This window comes from Rhipicephalus sanguineus, chromosome 5 (genome assembly GCF_013339695.2).
Source record: "Rhipicephalus sanguineus isolate Rsan-2018 chromosome 5, BIME_Rsan_1.4, whole genome shotgun sequence".
Taxonomy (NCBI): domain Eukaryota; kingdom Metazoa; phylum Arthropoda; class Arachnida; order Ixodida; family Ixodidae; genus Rhipicephalus; species Rhipicephalus sanguineus.
In genome coordinates this window covers 110,951,073-110,972,034 of record NC_051180.1, presented here as the reverse complement: position 1 = coordinate 110,972,034, position 20,962 = coordinate 110,951,073, and the positions used below count along the sequence as shown (strand labels likewise).

Below are 20,962 nucleotides of genomic sequence, written 5' to 3'. Positions count from 1 at the left end.
ACTGTACTTCACAATGCCGCCAATCATATAGCGAGTTCCACTAAAGATATCGAAACAAACAAGGACCAAATTTCAGACATCGTTTTTCAGACATCACACGAATTTACAGTGAGTCGTGCATGACATTCAGCGTTTTTTTATGTATTTATATATTCTGCTTCTTCAGCATGAAACCTAAGCCATAACTGTAACGACAAGCGAGCAGCAATCGATATCACAAATAAATATGCACAAGACTGCGGCCATTTCTTTTCCTAACAAGCATGCCTTTGCAACTCAGCCACTAACGGCTGGCTACATTGTTACTACGGCAAAGTGAAAGCCGAACGCTCAAGCGACATATTCTAGATCGTGACCTTGACAATTCACGGCTCTTGGCACCCTTATCGCTGCTGCAGGTAAAAGCGCAGCAGCCCATCTACTAAGCTGATCAATATTCGTTACTAGAAACGAGATATTGTTACATGCTCTAACTCTAAACGTGAAGAGACCGTTCTTACAACATGGTTTAAATAACAACAACAAAACACTCGTTTCATCAACACAGGCCACATTTTGTTCGCACGAAGACAACAAAGCGCGCTCTGAGGAGTATATAGCGCGCAGATAGTGCTCGCAAAGTGGCTGACAACAATGACTTTCAGTAACGCTCCGTCTCATAGGCTAAATGTGATTGCCATCGAGGACATGTGCCTCCTACGAATATCTCAGCGGTTCTTCGGAGTGCCCAGATCGTGTGGCTGGACAGCAAGAGTACGAATGCACGACATGTACGCTAAGGAATGGCAATACTGTCCCTGAAACACGTGCCACGTATCGCTAGCAGTGTCTCGACGATGTTCCCTAGCACCGCGCAAAAAAAAAAAAAAAAGAAACAAACAGACGTACAATCTTGCTGTGCTGGAACCGTGATTCTTTACTGAGCATTACCTCCTGTGATTTGCCGTAGATGAGCAGAGCAAATAGACAAGGAGGCCGTGTGGCCACAATGAAACGGCGATACTACGCCACCGCGTTCTCAGTGTGAGCAAAGCCACCTGCCGCAGCTGATGGCATTGAACGCCCATCCTGGACGGCACCAAGACATGCCCGGCTGGTGAAGCCAAGGTCCACGGCTCTCCCGAGCCTGCCAGCCCTGAAGATAAGTGAGATTCCCAGCGAGACAATGCCAGGGTTGACTTCAGCCGGCGGCCGTGAGGCTGGCCATCGTTGTGTTCTCTTGCAGCACTGTGACCACTGACCCCGTGGAAGACAGCAACCCAGGCGGTGGTGTCGGAATCCGGAACATCACCTCGTTCTCCTTGCGTACTGCAAGAATGGAGTACAAAAAAAAGCAGGGGACATGTTAAGCGCGATGTTCGCAAAGCTAGCGGTCTTTTTTATTTCATTGCCCCCAAATAATGCATACTGATAATGCATAAAGCAGCCGCTGCATAGGCAGCGAGATCAAGCGCCTGGACAATACCATCAAGTAGCGCAGTTTCTAAAAACATTACGAGCCCTTCCAGCATCGGGGAAATAGGAACAAGCATGGTGTGCGGGTGCCTGACCTACTGATTGTCTTTCTTTCTTTCTTTCTTTCTTTCTTTCTTTCTTTCTTTCTTTCTTTCTTTCTTTCTTTCTTTCTTTCTTTCTTTCTTTCTTTCTTTCTTTCTTTCTTTCTTTCTTTTTTCTCTTCTTCCTTTGTTTCTTTCTTATTATGCAATGCTTCCTCTTAACGTAAACGTTCACTTTATTAAAGGTAGCTGCCGTCCCCGGAACGCTGTTTTCGGGCTGAATCGGCGTGGCGTCTTTCATGTTCTTTCGAGAGTTCGTCGGCCTCTAGAACGGCCCACCGAAAGGGCCATCACGCGATCACGGAAACGCGTCTGAGGATTTTAATTTTCTCGAAGGCGGAAGTCTCCTGAAATTTCAAATTCCTATAAGGACCTTACGCGTTGTCCAGCAGATCGCTTTCAGTCCGCCAACACGAAATATTTCAATGAAGCGCCTGCAGAAAGTGTACTGCTTCCTAATTTTATTTTTTATATTTTTGGCATCGTCGGAAGAACGCATTCGTACGCTTCAGTTCAGTTCTCATTTGGCCCTTCTTGCATTGGGCAAGCATGGCTGCGTGGCTTAGTGGTCAACACTCGCTTTAGGACCGGGGAAACCCGCGTTCAAACACCAGAATCATTTAGCCTTATTTATTATTTCTTTGGTGTACGCCAGCTGTGGTAGAGCAGGGTTTTTCGAAACACCATCACCAGCTACACAGGTAAGTTAACACCTTGAATATATCGTAAAATGAAAACACTTGTGAAGATGCACTGAAATTTTTCATTAGGGAGTATTGTAACATTCGGTACTTTCTTTAGAGTACGAGACGAAACCAGCTCTTCCTAACGCACCTATACCGTGCAGCCCTTCTACTGCTGATGGAGCCAGCCGTATAACGACACGTCAACGTGCGTAACCTTCAAAAGCCTGCGTGGTTGCTCTGCCTCTGCTTGCTGATCTCGTCTGCATGCCTGATCGGCATTATGGACAACCTCGACGAAACAATTCAAGTACGATATTCTTTAAGATTTGCTTCCATCTCTTAAATTACCATATGTTTGAGGCCAAAAGTTACACTGAATACAGAGTTACGCATTCGGACCGGAGGTAGCCGGATTCAAACTCCAGCCACGGAAAGAAAGTTTGTTTAGTTTTATTTATTATTTATTTGTTGCGCGCCAGCTGAGGGTGAGAAGGGTTTTTTTTTTATTGATGAGGCGTTCTTTTTTTTTTTGAACACCATTCCAGCTTCACAGATCAATCAATGCAAGCTTCGCTTGAAAGTAAAAAAAAAACGAAAAAAAAAACGCGGGAAAAGGTCTAACTGCATATTTCGAATCGAATTTACTGGGTTTAACACCAGAAAGAACGACAGTAGGTGTAACAGACACGGTAAAGCAGGTGGCCAGGTGTACTTTGGCCACCTGGAATATTGCTAATGTGCACGCAAAACTTGTCACGCGAGCGGTACAATCCCCTTTCGGAGTCCGACCACGTACTTAATGGCCCATTATACGGGAATTGTTTCGCACGGTGGTGTTACGATAGCGGTATCTTGTATCTTAAAATACACAATACATTATTGAATGTATCGGAAATACAGATACAGATACCCGTTTTGCGAGACGTATCGCGATACAGATACAAGATAACCAAAGAGTATCTAAGATAGTGTCTAAGATACATGTATCTTCGATACTACCCAGCACTGCCCAGCACTGGCCACAAGCAGGGGCGTAGGCACAAAGTTTTTTCGGGGAGGGGCACCTCCTTGATTAGAAGTGGGGGCCGGGCAGGCAGATGTGGTCAAGTGTCATTTTGGGCTCTATTAATGAGAACTAACAGACATTCTTGTCTGTTAGTTCTCATTAATCTTGTGTCTAACAAAGAAAAACAAGCCCTTAAAAGTTATCTTCTTTCCTTCATTTTGGGCTCTGTATGCCATAGTAAAAAAAAATTTTCGGGGGGTGGGGGGCAGGGGCCCGGTGTGCCCCCCCCTCTGGCTACGCCACTGGCCACAAGTCATACTGAGATGGTATCTTAACATTCACCTGACCTATTAACATTCACCTGCCTTACAAAAAGACGCTATACAGGCTTCATGTTCGGAAGGAACCACACTACTCTATGTATTATAGCGTGATAGAAGAGTGAAATAACAAACAGGCGTCACACGGCGCGAATTCTGTAACCCGGCCTCACACAATGCGAATTGCTCAACGAGTAGGTTGTTGAATGCTTCTAACCCATTACAGAGGGCTCTGCCATTATTCTTCATCGTCATCAGGCACAACATCAACAAAGTGCGCATAATGCCTTATATGTTTTTAGCGGGTACCACGGCTCTCCGTTGAATGACGAAAAATGGCATAGTGGCTGCTTCCCTACTTCACAGAAATTATGATGAGTTATAGCGTAGTGGGTTCCTCGCAAGTGCACTTGTATTGGTTGCCAAGGAAGCCCATAAGCCCATGATCCATTTCCTCAGGGTCTCAATAAAGTTCTTCCCCCCCCCCCCCTCTCTCTCTCTCTCCCTTTTCCTCACGTTAACGTATGTTATATTGCATGGTGGGAGAGCGAAATAGCGACCGGGCGTCACACAATGCGAATTACGTAACTGGTGAGCCGTTTAAAGCTTCCGACCCGTTACATAGGGCTGAGCGACAATTCTTCATCGTCATCAGTCGTCACATCAGCAAAGTGCACATAATACCTTACATATGTGTAGCTGGTACCTCGTTTCTGTGCAGAATGACGAATAATGGCGTTGTAGGTGCTTCCCAACTTCACAAATGATGTGATTTATGGCGTAGTGGGTACCTTGCTAGTGTACTTGTATTAGTAGCCTCAAGAGAGTTTACAATGAGCTCTAGAAATGCCGCTCGTCCAGCTTTCGCTGTGTCTGTGCTGCGCTTTCCGCGCAGGCCTGGCGTTTTTTTTTTTTGTAAGTGCAGTAGCTGTGTGCACATCGTGGGCTTACCAGGCAAGTCGACATCACGGGAGCTTAAAGGGTAACTTATGGTCTGACGTAACGTCAGAGCTCACGTTAGAGCACAGACGTCTGTGTCATCGAAACGAAGTGCACGCTATAGGTGATGTGAATATCATACGTAACTTTCGTTAGTGTATTCCTCCGGGGTACAGCAACGCTGAGATGTAGCTTGCTCAATCATAGGAACACAAATGTAATGTTTCTTAGACTGCTATAAAAGCGCATAATAATAATAATTATTGGGGTTTAACGTCCCAAAACGCTATAAAAGCGGAGCCAACACTGGAACCACAACTGAAGTTAACGCGACATGACGCCTGTATCATACCAGTCAATATGTAGTGTTTATTGCTTTGTTATAAAACTAGATAGCCAGCACCACAACCACAATTGACGTTGAACCGACATTACGTTTGCATAGGGCGTTTTTCCAAATCAGTTTCTAGACCGGGCGTGGCTCTGTGGTAGAATACCTGACTGCCACGCAGAATGCTTGGGTTCGATTGCTGCTGGAATCCTAATTTTTATTCTTTGCATTCGTCAGCTCAACGCTGCCGATGTCGGATTTTCTTAACGCTCTCGCATTTAGGTTACCAATGTGTGTTCGCGCCTGGGTAGATATAAACTGTCAATCACTTGTGGCGCATACCTGTACACCACGGCCCGTGGTAAACGAGTATGTGCCACACGTGTCTCGAGGAAAGGGTTTGACGAGGTACGCGACAGGAGTTTCAGGTTATTCATGTCATGACCAGACGGTCATATTCGTCAAATGCTCTTATCCTCCCATGCCAATTTTGGTCTACACCAAGTTAAGGAGGCGATCACTAGAGCTCCCAGACGTATACGCGGCTAGATAGATAGATAGATAGATAGATAGATAGATAGATAGATAGATAGATAGATAGATAGATAGATAGATAGATAGATAGATAGATAGATAGATAGATAGAAACGCTGAAAGTGCCTGGGGTTCGCTAACAAATGCTTCGCATTTAACAGCGTAAACGCGCGATATAACCAAGTATAACCTCATGGGAACGGAGATTGAAAGAACCTTAAACACCCTTAGCTTTGCTTCGACGACCACTCATCGCAAATAACTCCCGTGGTTCGGTAACTTGGTCTTAATATCGGTTGTAGTTAAGTCAGGGTCATGTTAAAACCACCGCATCAATACGAGTGTGTGTGAGGTGACCTTTCATTAAGCACCCAAGCCCAGAGAGCGTCCCGCACTTTTTATTCTATCCGTAGCAACGTGGCCGAGGCAAAGGGTCACTGGAGACAAGTGGCCCCGGCTACGCCAACATTTACAAAAAAAAGTAACCAAGGAGGAGAGGAAAAATGCAGTTTCAGGAATAAGAGCGAAGTTGTTTCGGATCCCCAGGAGGAATCTTGGTTGGGCACCAGGTTGCCTCCATCTAAACGAAACGTGAGGTAAATACAGACACTAAACAAATTACTGCCGCAGCCTAGTGGGCAAAGAACCCGCTCGTTTGTTCCTTCCTCGCAGGTAACCTGATAGGGCAGCGGCTGCTTCCAGCAAAATGCCGCAGGTCGCCGTAGGTTGATTGTCACTTTAATTTTGTCAGTTCTCTCGTTGGTGTATATTTTTTAAACGTGTTCTGGGCGTCCTATCTAGAAATTTAACTCACATGGTACCATGTGCCTGCTTTTTTTTGTTCTTTAAAGAGCTCGAAGCATACCTATCCATGTGGATTATAGTAAAACGCAAACGCACCTGGAAGGAAGAAGTCGAGGTTTGTATTGTGACGCTGTTTTTCCGACTTCGGGTTCTTTCTCTTTCTTTTTTGTAAAAATACACAAAATAAGAATAAAAGAACGAAGTTTCATGTGCTAGATCACAAATGGAATACTCTGAGATTTGTTGTTCATTCTATACAGTCGACCATGTAAGATCACTAATGTTTACTTCAAATGTATACGTTTTTGTAGGCGGTGCGAATATTTCCCACATTCTCTAACGTAACGCACGTCTGGCTTGTATTGTTACTTCAGATTTCGTGGCTACTATACTTTTTCGTAATTAAATTTAGGAATGTAAATTGTTCATCAATTGCACTCATCTGCGCCGAACGAAGTCGATTTTGCAAAGCAGTTCCATTGTCCACCTTCCAATGCTGCTGACACTGCAGCTGATATTGCGCATAACATCATACTCAATGCTTCCATAACAAGTCAAGTTCGTTGAGAAAGCCGTTCCTTTTACGTTTGTAAAAAACGCGCCCAGGAAAAGACATCGGTAAATTTACTTTCCGCAACCAACACAATAGCAATTCTTCAATGTCAGGACCATGACACATAACGTTATTTGGTAACGCTGTCTTACGCACATACTTTCTTTTTCTCCTGCTGAAACGTACATTGAGTAGAAATAGATTATGAATAATGACATTTCTATCGGTTTTTTTTTTGCGCTGGAATCCTGGCTTTATATATATAAAATGTATTGTATGGCAAGTGTCTATACCTGGTAGGTGTTAGTATTTCTTATTTTCTTGGCTCGTACCAGCTAGCACTTGTTTTCCCAGAGTGGAAATTCCCTAGCGCTCCTGTCACCGGATCGATGTTGTAATATGAATAGATAACACCCCAGAGAACGGGAAAAAGGCTGACGTAAGCAAAAAAAAATTGACATGCAAACGATCACTTTAAAAGTTTTCTTGAATTTATATCGGTCTGTTCGTATTTTCAGCATGATATACAAAATAGCTGTGCTATATACTCTGAAACTCTGACACTCCGTAAACAATAAAAATGTACCAGGAATATTTCTATGTTGCGCTTAGAAACACCGCTCGCATTGCAATTTTCAGAGCAAGGCATAAAGAATCGTGATCACACTTATAGCGCGAATCTACGCGACGCGTGTACGCGCAAGGAACTCAGTTTACGAAGCTACAAAACACAGAAAAAAGCGAAACTGGAGTACATGATCAACGCGGGCAAAATATTGCTTATGAAAACGCAGATACTTATGTGGCACGAAACTCACGGCGCCGTAAAAATCTAGCAAATTCGGGAAGAAAGGGGGGGGGGGGCGTTGTTAACTGCAACAACATGTCGTTGCGATCCCAAAACAAACTGCGTGCATCTTGTTATGTGACTTTACGATCTGCCTCTTAGTCTACTCAAGTTGCAGTGTACATGAACCTCAAACATAAATAGTGATCTCTAGATGCGACGTAATGTAAGACAGGACAATAAATATTGCCTATTAGATGCGAAGTATCTTAAGGCGGAGCTCAATCCGGTGGTGGTGGTGGGGGTGCTGGTGGTGTGCGACGTGACCACCCTTACTGCGCATGCGCATACCCTCTCCACACACCTCCTCTCCACTCACCCTCTCCCCTTCCCTCTCCACTTTCCCTCTCCCCTCCCCTTTCCACTCTTCCTCTGAAACGCAGGCTAGACATGCCGAAATTCGCTCCTGCGCAACGCCGCGATGAGCTCGAGCGCATGCGCGTCCCCTCCCCTTCTCTCTCCTCTCCTACGCTGCCCCCTCTCGCCCGCCTGTCGACTGCGTTCCCCGCTCACCCTGTGAGAATTAACGGCCAGGCTAGATGGAAGATACGACGCGCGTAGCGTCCCTCTTCGCGTTCCACGACGCGAGGTCGGTAGCATGCCCAACGAACGCCAACGGAACGCGATCGTGCAAGTGCTCCGGCTTCGCATCGCCTCATGGTCCCCTTTAGCGGGAGATGGTGTAATTTTATTTGCAGCTTTTACATAACGGTATTACCGACTGAACAAATGCCTAACAATAAGCAAAAACAATGAAGACGCCACGGTGGATCAGTGGTTACGGTGATTGGCTAGGTCGCGGGTTCGATTCCGGTCGCGGCAGTCACATTTCGGCGGATGCGAAATGCTAGAGGCCCGTGTACTGTGCGACGTCAGCGCACGTTAAAGAACACCAGATGGTTGAAATTTCCGCAGCCCTCCACTACGGCGTCCCTCATAATCATATCCTGGTTTTAGGACGTTAAACGTCATATATTATTGTTAATAAAGACGTGGGAGATTTAAGGCCATGTTTTGAAACACATTCGAGCTGTGATTGCTTTACTTTTCTTTCCGTAGTTGCATTGACGTCGACATAGCGAAGTTGTTAGTGCCACGAGCGCTGATTTCCAAAAGCCGCGTTGCGACCACATTCACTCAAGTTCACAGTAACATGAGGCGACATCTTTCGTTTTTTTTTCAAAGCCTGCCCTTAGGCATAGTAACTGGTGGTGTCAAAAATACACATGCAAATTTGCTTCATGTGTAAAGTCTAATAATGATCGATGGTAAGGTCCACAGATCCAGCGGTCGAGGTCGGGTGGTCGGCCAAGCCTGAGGCCCTTTGCACGGAGGCTGCGAAGACGGTTTAGTTGTAGGCCTCTGCAAGTCCACAACAACTTGGACTGAGGGCGTGAGTGCTATGTGCCCTTGTCTAGCCTTGTGTTTATTTTCTACTTCGCGATGACAACCACTGTGCAAGAGAAAAGGAGTAGCCGGTGCCACGCATTGGCACCAACCTCTCCTTAAATACATTTAATTAAAAAAAAATTACACCATCTCCCGCTAAAGGGGACCATGAGGCGATGCGAAGCCCGAGCACTTGCACGATCGTTCGTTGGGCATGCTACCGACCTCGCGTCGTGGAACGCGAAGAGGGACGCTACGCGCGTCGTATCTTCCATCTAGCCTGGCCGTTAATTCTCACAGGGCGAGCGGGGAACGCTGTCGACAGGCGGGCGAGAGGGGGACAGCGTGGGAGAGGAGAGAGAAGCGGAGGGGACGCGCATGCGCTCGAGCTCATCGCGGCGTTGCGCAGGAGAGAATTTCGGCATGTCTAGCCCGCGTTTCAGAGGAAGAGTGGAAAGGGGGAGGGGAGAGGGGGAGTGGAGAGGGAAAGTGGAGAGGGGAAGGGGAGAGGGAAGTGGGGAGGGAAAGTGGAGAGGGGAGGGGAGAGGGTGAGTGGAGAGGAGGTGTGTGGAGAGGGTATGTGCATGCGCAGTAAGGGTGGTCACGCCGCACACCACCACCACCACCACCACCGGATTGAGCTCCGCCTTAAGATACTTCGCATCTAAAAATGTGTGGCAGTCACCTCGTGGATTGGGGCGTCACAAGATGGGCACGATGTACTATTCGGGCTGCGGTAATGTAGCGCCCAAAGTGTGGTCACAGATGGGTAAGCGCAAAGCCGACACGAAGCCTCCGCAACGTAACCTTCTCTCGGCGGGTTAAACCATCCGGGAAGTGTGACCAACACAGAGGTAATAGAGCTCGTGTGGTCTGTCGAAGGCTTTCTTCTTCCCGGAGCATCTGTCCATCTCATAACGACAAAGTATAGTTATGCAGTAGGTTCAGTAACAGAATCGGAAAAATTATCCATTTTACAAAGTAATGAAAACAAGCTTAAAATACTAACGAATCTCATTTGGGAATGAAATGGCATCCCTGTGTTCGCTGTTATAAGAAGCCTCAGATACGGCATCAAAAGAACGCAATACCAAGGCACTCAAAAGACCTGGTGAAAGGGCGAACGGTGACAAGGGTGGTGTTTTCTAAATTTCGAATAGAGTGTTTAAATTGGTCACACCACGAGAAAAAACTCAACATTCGTTAAGTTCATCGAGAAGTCCACATTCAGCGGCTCTTTAAATTTTAATTTCAGTTTTTTAAGACAGCGTAAATGTTTTATGGTAAGATACAACTCTATCCTAGTTAAACGACCAAACAATTTTCTTTCAGATTCCATGTGGTATCAAACCGGTCAAATTTTACGTTCGGACGCAGCGCCAGTGGGATACCGTAATAACGAAAATCGAATGCAGTTATTGTTCTACTTTTATTGAAATAGCCATTTGAGAGACGCTGCAAGTGTATTTCCGCCGAAATCTTGGCATTCCATACAAAGTGTGAGAACCATGAGATCTTACGGCGCCCCTTTAGTCTTACTCTGTGGATGTGAAGAAAAACAAGAAATATGTGTACCTATAAGGCGACCTATACCGTAGCAGCTAGATACGCACAGTATCTCTGTGCTCCGCAAATTTATTTTTAAATTACGATATGAGGCTACGCTCGTAATGAAATTGCTCACAAGTATAACTCGAATGTCTTACATGTTATAACTCATCTGTCATGAAGAATGTAAAGATAGAAATTATGCTGGCAGAAAGGGTAAACAGCTGCAGTTCAATTTGTACTATACGCATAAACATAGCCGCAACATCAATACAGTCTTTATATACTTGATTCCCAGGCGATATACGCGCAAGTATTTCCATGTTTCTTTATTTCATGCATTCGAGGCAAAATAAGCAGGCAGCCAAAATGCCACTTTCTCCTTTGAGGACACCAAGAAGACATTATTTTCTATCGGCAGGCACAAATACGGGAACTGACAACTTCTCGTCAGGACAAACAAAGTCTTTACCACGGCAGTGGGGTTGTTGTTTGCCAGGCGTCCCCATAATTTTGATTCAAGAGGTCATCCATCTTGGCTTCATCCTCGCGAAAGACGAACAAACAAAGCAGAACACGGAGAGCTCTGCGTAGCTCAAAAGCGACGCCGAGACACCGTCACAAACAACGACAAAAAAATATGGCCTCCGGAAATTCCAATCATAAATCTCCGCTCAAGAGGGAGGCCAACTGCTTTCCACGCCAGTGAAGGGCATACGTTGACGACCATACTTCACGACGATCTCCGCCCAAAGAGGCGCTGAATGTTTGATGCATCCAGTGCGAGAACATGTTTTCGCCGTCATCTTGAAATGTCGTCCTACCAACACTCCCATAGTCTCCCGATGCCCTTTTTTTTCAGCCTTCATTCTTTTTATTACATGCAGTACTGATCCACAAACTACCTCAAAGAAAAAGAACATAGGAAAGCAAGAGTTAGACCCGCCGGCTTTCTCAAGCCATGCTTGCGTCTATCTACAGAAAGCTCAGTCCTGTATTTTTTCGAAGACTACGTCAATTCCAGCGCACTTACCTACTATTCGCGTTTTCTCACGTTCTATCTAGCCGCGTTTATTTTTTTTTTTTTTTCGTTTCGCGCCATTCTTTCTCAGCATTGAACAGAGGTAAACGAGATGGCCGTGCGTTTTGCAATCGAGCCATACCGCACAGTATGCCTTTTCAGGCGCGTCCAGCGTTTGACAGGATATCTTCCCTTAGATGTACACGAACTCTGGACAGCTCGCTTATCGCCAGCCTTCCTGAAAATGCGTTCGCTCGTGACGTCGACAGCGAAAAGCACTCCGCTTTTGTGGCCCCTATGCGCCTGCTAAGATAATCAGAAACTCGAGCCGGCCTGACCCGGAGAAGGAACATTTTTCTTGTTTACCGCGTCGCCAGACAGCCGTCGTTCTCCGTTTATTTCCGCTGCTTCTCTCTGGTGTGGTGCAAAAGTGAAATACGAAGGTGTGCGTGGAAACGTGAAAACAATCAGTATTTTCGAGAAATATTTCCTAGTTATGCGTTGCCCTTTCCAATGTCTAGACAGCTGTTCGCGTTTTCGCCCGGCTGCGGCCTGAAATGTCAACGTACTGCTTGGCAGCGGGATTTAGGCAGACTGACAGTTCATGTCGGAATTCTACTGTGGAAGCAGCAGAGAATATAGTATAAAGGTGTTTAATGCTGAAAAATAGTCACATTCTCTCTTTTAATTTCAAAGATGGCTAGCGCACTCCACTGGTCGTGAAATCATAGGGCGTTATAAATGCACATTTTATGCGATCAGTTCCTTGCATCCATACTTGCCGCTGTATCGTAACCACAAGGCTTAAAGATGAAGACCTACTCGCCCCTTCCAAAACATTCCTGAGAGTCGTTGGTCATATGTAGCGGGTAGACGTCCTTTTGTGTTATCTCTTTTTAGTCGACGATCATCAACCGAAGGAGTAATCAAACAATCTCTATTCTTTACTAAACAACTAAGAAGCCCAAGGGTTCTTGCACGATTAAATAACGTTTCGATGAAGCATCTCGTCGACATCTCCATTAATAACACAGTGCTGAGAAGTTGATACTCAGCAAAAACCTGCCAGCGACGGTACAGCGCAGAACTATTCCGGATTCCGTTTTCCTCACTTGATCTCCATAATTGGACCATATATTCTGAGCTGTGCCCATAGCGCTTGTGAGTCGCGTGATGCAACAAAAGCCACGAGAACGCCGTATCGCATAATGACAGTTCATGAACAATTAGATGGGACGTAAGCGAGTAAATCCTTATGACGCTGCATCTTCCTCGCCAATAGCCATTCGCCATTGGGCGAAAGTTTTTGGTGATAGCTGCCTACCCACCATTTTGGCAGCGGTTGCTCGTAGCTGCTGGAAAAGGTAGATTTATTTCCGTATAATTAATATTTTAAGTGGTTTTGTAACGTCGTCGAGCAGCTTTAACACGCTCTCCTTTGATGAAGATGCGTTATTTCTTTCAACGCCTTGCTGCAAGCTGCCGCGATCGTTCCAAGCCCCCTCACGACCAGTAATGAGAAGCAGAACGGATCGGAGACCCAGGCGCTACCATCATCCCCCGCTATAGTTCTGATAACTCAGCTAAAACCCTCTCCATTTCTGCACGCTTATAGAGTCATGTCAACCGGTAGATAATAAATTGTGCCACAACAGGCAATACTATTCGTCTTCCAAGGAAGAAAAGTGATCAGAAATTGTTGAACAGGGAATGTCTCTGGAGAAAACATTTCGACAATTTGACTTATCTTCTCAAGACAGCGGCTACCTTTCTTACGTCAATGCTTACGCCTTGATCCCTCTTCCCACCTCGTAATCTGGTGTCTAGTAATCAAGTCTAGTAATCAATGTCTAGTAATCAAGTAGGTCGTTTGATAGGCTTTTCAGGAAATGCTGCTGGTTCCTACCCTTGCTTGCGTTGGCGTTGACCCATATTTGAGGTCAATGAGAACGGAGCAAAGTTTGGACGGAACAGTTGCACGTTATTCTGCCCCAGGGTAAAATACGCGCTTGGCACCATAATAATAATACTTAGGTTTCACGTCCCAAAACCACGATATGAGGGACGCCGTAGTGGAGGGCTCCGGAAATTTCGACCACCTGGGGTTCTTTAACGTGCACCTTTCTTTAAGCACACGGGGCACAAGCATTTTTGCCTCCACCGAAAATGCGGCCGCCGCGGCCTGGATTTGATCCCGCAACCTTCGCGTCTGCACTCGAGCACCATAAGCAGTACACCACCACGAAGGGGGCGCTTGGAACCAGTATGAACACACCCGCGATTGAAATAAGAGACGGTTAGAGTATTGGTGGCAGAAAATTAATGAGAAAGGACAAAAATAAATATTGGAAAAAAAAATAAGGACATTCTACCGTGAAAGGTAGAGAATTGGGCTGAGAATTTAAGTTTTTTTTTTTTTGTAGTAAGATGGATTTAATTGAAGTAGAGACACTAGGCCAACACTAAGAAAAAGAAGAGTAAAGGGATTTTTTTTTTGTCGAGCCTGGTGGCACACTTGTCACCGCCCCGTTATAAAGGGGACGCTCAGAGCATCCATCCATCCATATGTACGCTGCCATATGTTATAACGTCAGAAATATGTTTGATGAAGTATGAACGAAAATCATACAGACATCAGATTCGTTAGGAGCGAGGTCTTTCGCAATGTAAGCACCGAGGGCTTCCTCAACTATGCTGTGGATGGAAAGTTCACTGACGTAATCCGCCTTGACGTAGCACGAAAAAAAAAATACAATCGACTCAGAAGAAAAAGGAGCACAAAAAGAAGAAGATGGCTATCGCCTTCGAGTCGACTTAGGCGAATGCATAGGCAGCCATCTGGCTTTCTTATGAAACCATATTTTCCTGTCATCCTGTTAAGACTTACGAAGCAGCTCCTTATCGTTGCGAAAGCTGCGCTATTGATGCCCTGAAACCACCTATGACCTTTTATCGCCCTTATGACGCTGCTGAGACGAGCGGCAGAATACGTAAACGCTCGATATTTTTCTGCCCTGTTGCTTTTTTAGGATTGAGCTACGCTTTACGACCTTGTGCAAGGCTTTAAGTCGTTACTCGTACAATAATCAGAACGTTAGTACCCGGGGCATAAAAAATGTCAACGGATAATTTCTTCTGGCCATTGTTTCTTTTTAACTCATTTGAATAGAAGGCTCACATTGACGACGCGAGTACATGTATTCACTTGTGTGAAGTCTATTCATGGTAGAATTTATCGGCTGATATAAAACTGCTACGATGCGTGCATGTTTGAATAACAACGACGACGTTCATTCACTGGCTGATAAACATCTGATAAAAAAAATGCCTGTAGTGCCTTCCGGGTGATTAAAATGTTTTCTTGCCGACATCGTCTATAAGGAACCAGGCGCCATTCAACTTAACGATGTCACTAGCATAACAAGCACATAATGTGCAACCGTTTAAAGTATTACACCTGAAATATGAAAAATTTCTGCTCTTTAGCTGCTCTATCAGAGGTTGAGTCCTCCTACGGCAGCACGTTTTCTAGCAATCATAACCACATCAATAACGTGGTCGCATTGCTTATTTTATTCCTCGTATATTTACAGGTATACGTGTATCACAACCCTGCTTTTGTGACGTTAGAAAAAATTACGGAAAATTTTCTGACACCAATGAACATATATGTGGTGCCCTTGACCAGCTTATTATTTCCTACGGAAAAACAGAAGCAGAAGATCAAATTTTTTCACGGTATATAGTTATGGAAGATTGCGGAATGCAGTATATGTTATCATACAGCCACAATATTTTTCTAGTTAACGGGCATTGTTAGAAAGGAAAAGTGTCCTCATGCAAATGCACTCCGCAAGAAAAATAAATAAATATCCGCAGTGAGTGGCAATAAATGTGATATAGAGAACCAAAGAGGTAAAGGAGCACCGTTAACCGTTATAAAAACTGGTTTATATCCAAGAACTTAACAAAGCACTGCACCAGTATTTTTATTCCTAGCAGTGAGAAAGCTGTTCAAATTTATTCAGTACATTTAATTTCTCTTACCCATTAATTCCAATATTGATCAAATATGTTCTTTCCATATTTATGTCGTCGTTGTCGCACCTCCTCCGTTTGTAAAGCCGTTAAAACGCACCGTTGTTTTTTTATAAAGGCACAGTGCTTTCCACATATTTCGTGCCTGAGTTTCAGCGCACCTTCTTCTTTTATCCAACATCTCCTTCGCGCTATTTTTGATGACCTTGTTTGAAGGGTACAAATGCCACGTGTAAACCTTCCTGCGCACTTTTACTCCCACATTTCTGCTCGACTTCCGGGACTTGAAAGAAAAACAACTCTCGTTGCGTGCTGACGAACATTAGGGGGGCTTCCTCCTGGCGCGGTCAGCGTGTCACGTCTTCGATCCTCCGAAACGGAAAGTATACGTGCGCACGGTCAACCCGACCTGACCCGCAAAAAAATGGAGCGGTCACGCGAAATGCGATTCCGCAGCAGCTTTCGGCCAGATGCCCATAGCGTTCGGGGGCTAACAACTAGGAGGGTAGCTCGGCTCACCTCGCAGTATCGTTGACCACGCAGCCTCTTTTATCTCTCTCTTGTATCTTTCTACTTTCTCTCCCTCTATCTCGTGTCCGGAACGCGCGGCTCGCTTACGTACCGATTCCCACGGGACGCTGAGCAGTAGCCGTGGAAGCTTGCTCGTCGGCAGTTTCCTTCACGGCTGGACATCACGCTCCGATGGGCTGCCACCGTAGTGACCCCCGGTCTGCCCTAATTGGTATCGATTACCGTGGGTCGCAGCGCACCGCCGCACAGAGGCGAGCCAACGAGAGGGCGACCAGTTGTTATATCGCACGGTAACGGTGCAGCGAGCCGCTTTCTCCCGAGCAAGCTTCGTTGCTATCACCTTTCTCTGGCACAACCGAAACACGAGCTGCCCAACTTTCTCCGATTCCCTGTATTGAGTAAGGGCTCAGATGCTCGCGAGGATTCATTTTTGTTTTATTTTTCTAGCGTGATATCGTCGTTGATGGCACTTCCCAGTAGTAGTCGAAGACACGGAAAGCCAATCTGCGCATGTATACCCACAGATGTATTTTTTTTTTTGTCATTTGGGCGCAGAATGCATGCCAGATTGCAATTCTGTGTCTTCGACGGCTCCAACTGCTTCTTTCTCAGCGCTGACAAGGATGTGTGGACATGTACGTCTAGTGGCTCCCGCAAGACATTTGAAGACATTGTATTAGAGTGTCCCGTATCCCTTACGCGGCGTACATCGCGAGTGCGGGGATACGGTTTGCTCGGAATAAGGTGCGCGACCCTTCACGGTTGCCTATTTCCGAGAGTGCCGCCTTCTCAGCTCGACCAGACCCATCCTGCCCTGCTAGCTTTTCTTCATGAAAATGACCTCGCCTTCCGTATGGAGACCCTTTCTTTTCGTTTCCTTTTTTCATGCTTCTATTTTGCGTTTGCCTATGTTTCCTGTCATTGTGTTCTTTCCTGCTTACTATCTTCCTGCTTTGAAAGTGCATTTCTATTTCCTCGGCGAGAAAGAGTGTCCAGGCATTGCTCGCCGCTTGGTGAATGTTACTGGGAGCCTGCTTCGTACCATGTCTTTTGTCATGTGTATATATATTTATTTATGTCTACATATCGAAGAATAACATAAATAATTGTAATCTCTGAATAGATTCGCTACGTACCTCATTTTTTTAGTACCCACTAGTATGAATTGGCTAACGGGTGAACAAATGAATTCAAGAGCGATATATATATATATAATATATATATATATATATATATATATATATATATATATATATATATAATACGTGAACCTCCAGTAGCTTGGTTGCGTTTGCACAGTCAATAATTCCACACGCATGATTGCAATGCTGCGTGATCAAAGCAAGCAAATTTCGCTTTGCATTACAAAACATCCTGATATTTTATGAGATATTTGTTTATTTATCACACTTCTCGATACGTCACACAATAGAAGATTCGTAAGAACTACCAGGTCCCTGGCTGGGCGTGTTCCGTGGTCTATCCTGCATTGGTAGAGACACTGATGTAAATTCTTGTTCTTCGTTTCAAATTTCCTAATGATAGTGTAGCTCACTCTCGTCATTCACTCGCGTTGATTTACGTTACTAAGTTTACTTTTCGCAATTTGCGAATGCGTTTCTCCAAATTACGTTAGGCAAGTAATTTAAGCGCTAAAAATGGTTCAGAAGAGTATGGTTTTCGAATATTTCTTCTCAGCCTTAGAGTTAAACTGAATAACCATCATTTACTGGATTGCTACGCTGACAGCCTTGCAATGCGGAATATTAGCTAGGAAAGTACGTGAATACTGACGCCTTATGTGACGCCTTATGATGTCACTTATCTCCGTTGCTCTTGTTCTATTATGGTCCTTGAACTCTTTTCAATTAGGAAGTAAATAGCTCACTGTTGTACTGTGTTGTATAGAGTTCACTGTGGCAAATAATTGCGTTACGTAACATCATCTTTCCTTTAGAGTGGCCCTGCAACACTATTTCTGCATGGTCTGAAAATGTTGTCGATTGGTAGTCGAGGCTCCTGAGAACATTGGAGCCAAACATTGCAGTGCAGCACGCGGCGTGCAATTTAAAGTTAGCTCTCAAAGCCAGCTAGAAATCATTCCCTCTACTCTAAAAAAATGCCATAAACCCAAATGAGCCCGACATAAACACAAAGCCCACGACCATTGGCTGATTTGAGCATCGTGTCTGCATAGTTACCGCGGCCGCCGCGAGATGCCGCAACGTGCCCTCGCGCGCACTCGCGAACGCACTGAAATTAAGGCGCGCATTAGAAGGAAAAAAAGAAAAGGAAGTGCTCAAGGTTATGACGCGCCCAGACGAAGGGACGCGCCTTATTGCCCCCTTGTCATCTCCCTCCCTGCGTAGCTTTCAGCGCGCTGAGTAGTACGAAAGGAAAGAGAAAGCGCTTGAAGCGTGAGACAAACCACTGTGACTCCGCTCGTACTTGACAGATTCTAAAAATTTAGGGAGCAGTCGATTCGTGATGCAATAAACTCTTTTAATGAAGCCATTCGATGGTTACTTGGAAAAGTGTTGCAGGGCCCCTTTAAAGGAAATCTGCTTGATTCATTTGCACGATGACACCTCAGAAAATTGTGTTATATTGTAAGTGTCAGTCCTGCGTTGGTTTCTCATGTGATGAATCAACCTTTTATATCACCATGCCGGATTTTTACGGCGCCGCCTGGAATTTATGTCAATATGTTTTCGAGTGAACTTCGTTATAACACTTAGGACTACCTGGCGTCATACGCGAAAAAACCCGGCGCCAGCGAGCACAATGAAATGCGGCCCTCAAAGGTGCGCCGAAAAAAAAAGAAAAAGGAGAAAAATAAAAGAAAAGAATACACGAGCGGGTCATCAGGGACTAACGCAATCCGCAACCTTACACTAAACTTCAGAGAACCCCAACACACCGCCACCACTGCAACAGAGAGTTTAAACCTTTGCAAGCAACAAAGTTCTAACGCGAGAACGCGTGCTTCTGGCAAGACAGGCTTACTTCTCTGACTACAACACGCACAAAGAACAAAAAGATATTGTGTTCGCTTTATTAGGAGTGTGGTGCTTCTAAAGGATTTCATTTGCTGCAGTGATAATATTTCGACATCATTTCGTTGTTTTATTGCGTGGAACTCGTTAGTGGCATGTGTGCACGCATTTTAGAGGTGGCTGCACGCATTATATGGTTGTGTTACTCTGTCCTGGGTTCAGCCATTCGACAAGACAGCCAGGAAAGTGTGCAAGTACTCGCAAAGAAACCATATAAGAGTATGTCGTGAGAAACAACGATCTCTATTGTTGCTGCGCTAAATAATATGATGTCGTTGAAAACCTGACTGCTGGACGAAGACTTCAGAGTGCTGAGTGGAGTGCATGCAACCTTTGCGAGAATCTTGAAGCGATCCAGCACATCTTTCTCTTTCTTTGTCACGGGTCCCTTCACTTGAGGTACGTCGTGAACCCGAATGTCAAGCGAGGCGATTTTCAACGGACCCACTGCGTGGCACTCAAAAGGAAAGGAAACAATGAATGCACACCAAGTACTTTTGTACCCCATTTTCGCTGATCTCGGAGCGCTGAAGCCATACGGTTGAAATACAGGTTGGAATGCCATTGCCATCGACGCCTCTTTTCGAAATAGAAGCGGCTCGAGCGCTCAGAATGCGTACAACATTTGCTTTCCTTGTGACATTGTTTTTTATATAATCTGGAGGAATATAGTTTTTTTCGTAGACCTGAAGATTAAAGTGCGTAGTAAGGGTAAGAAGCTGGGCTAGTTGGTTTTCGCTGGCGTTGATACTAACTACAGCGCAATACCAGACTCTGGTTAAAGGTGAAAAAAACAAACGTTAGACGGTCACCTGAACAATACACGGAAAAAGGTCTTTCAACCACATCGAACGTTGTACAAAGGAGAAAACAGACCCATGTAAGCATGAGCACCATAATGTGCTCGACAGAGATGCCGTATACATTTTTCTGATAATGATATTGAGAACAGTTATATGCTTCTTCTTTTATGTTAAAAACTTTTAAAACGACTCCTATAGAATCATGCGTATACTTTGTTAACACACGTGTAACTGTGACATTTTCTCCACGCTGTGTATCATCTGCCTGGTTTACTGGCAAGACGTATGCTTCGTCTATACTCATTTGAAAACTTAGCGCATTTCCTCTTCCTAAGTAAACAGTGTCTGTTATTGCGCTATAGAACATGAAAGTCATAATATTCGCTGGTCTGTTCTCTTCTCTTAAGCAGTTTCTGACAGTTGAACCCCGATCATTGTGCCATCTAAAGGAAATCGGTAAACCAATAGCGCAAAGATAAAAGAAGCGCGAACATAAAATCTCCAGACTTCTTAGGTTACGTTCGCCACAAGAATCGCGCAGAACGAACCAGCTAGAATAACGTTTTTTTGTTCGCAGTATGAGAGCTATTTACGTACATTATATGTGTCAATCAACGAATTCGAGATAGCACGTATATTCGGACACAACTTAAGAAGTTCCAAAAGGCCTCTCCGAGATTACCGAAGCGCGGCAGCCGATCATCTCCGCGACTAAAGAAATAGTCCCGCGCATGCACTCTGCAATGTTCTCCGAATTCTGAGTCACCGGCCGTCCGGCTGTTGACATCGTTGTATAGTGCGCACTCATTGGCGCAGGCCTGTATGCGTCCGCCTTTGAGGAGAAAATGACGCATACTTTTAAAGTTGTATCCGGCTATAAGTGGTTATTATAATGAGTAACCCGCTCTTGTGTCTGGCGCAGTCAAAAACCTTCACTGCTAGCAAGATTTTAAATGCGAAGTATTTTTGGCAAACCAAAGGCACTTTGAATCTATCTATC

At 45.0% G+C, this 20,962-nt stretch overlaps 1 protein-coding gene across 1 annotated transcript in view; it reads right to left on the bottom strand.

Annotated features, from left to right (window-relative positions):
- Window positions 1-230: 230 nt before the first annotated feature.
- LOC119394137 (uncharacterized) overlaps window positions 231-20,962 on the bottom strand; it is a 103,131-nt gene continuing 82,399 nt past the window's right edge. The window contains exon 2 of the mRNA XM_037661392.2: window positions 231-1,308. Within this exon, the coding sequence (XP_037517320.1) occupies window positions 1,181-1,308 (128 nt within the window). The 3' untranslated portion in view covers window positions 231-1,180. The remainder of the gene's footprint in view (window positions 1,309-20,962) is intronic.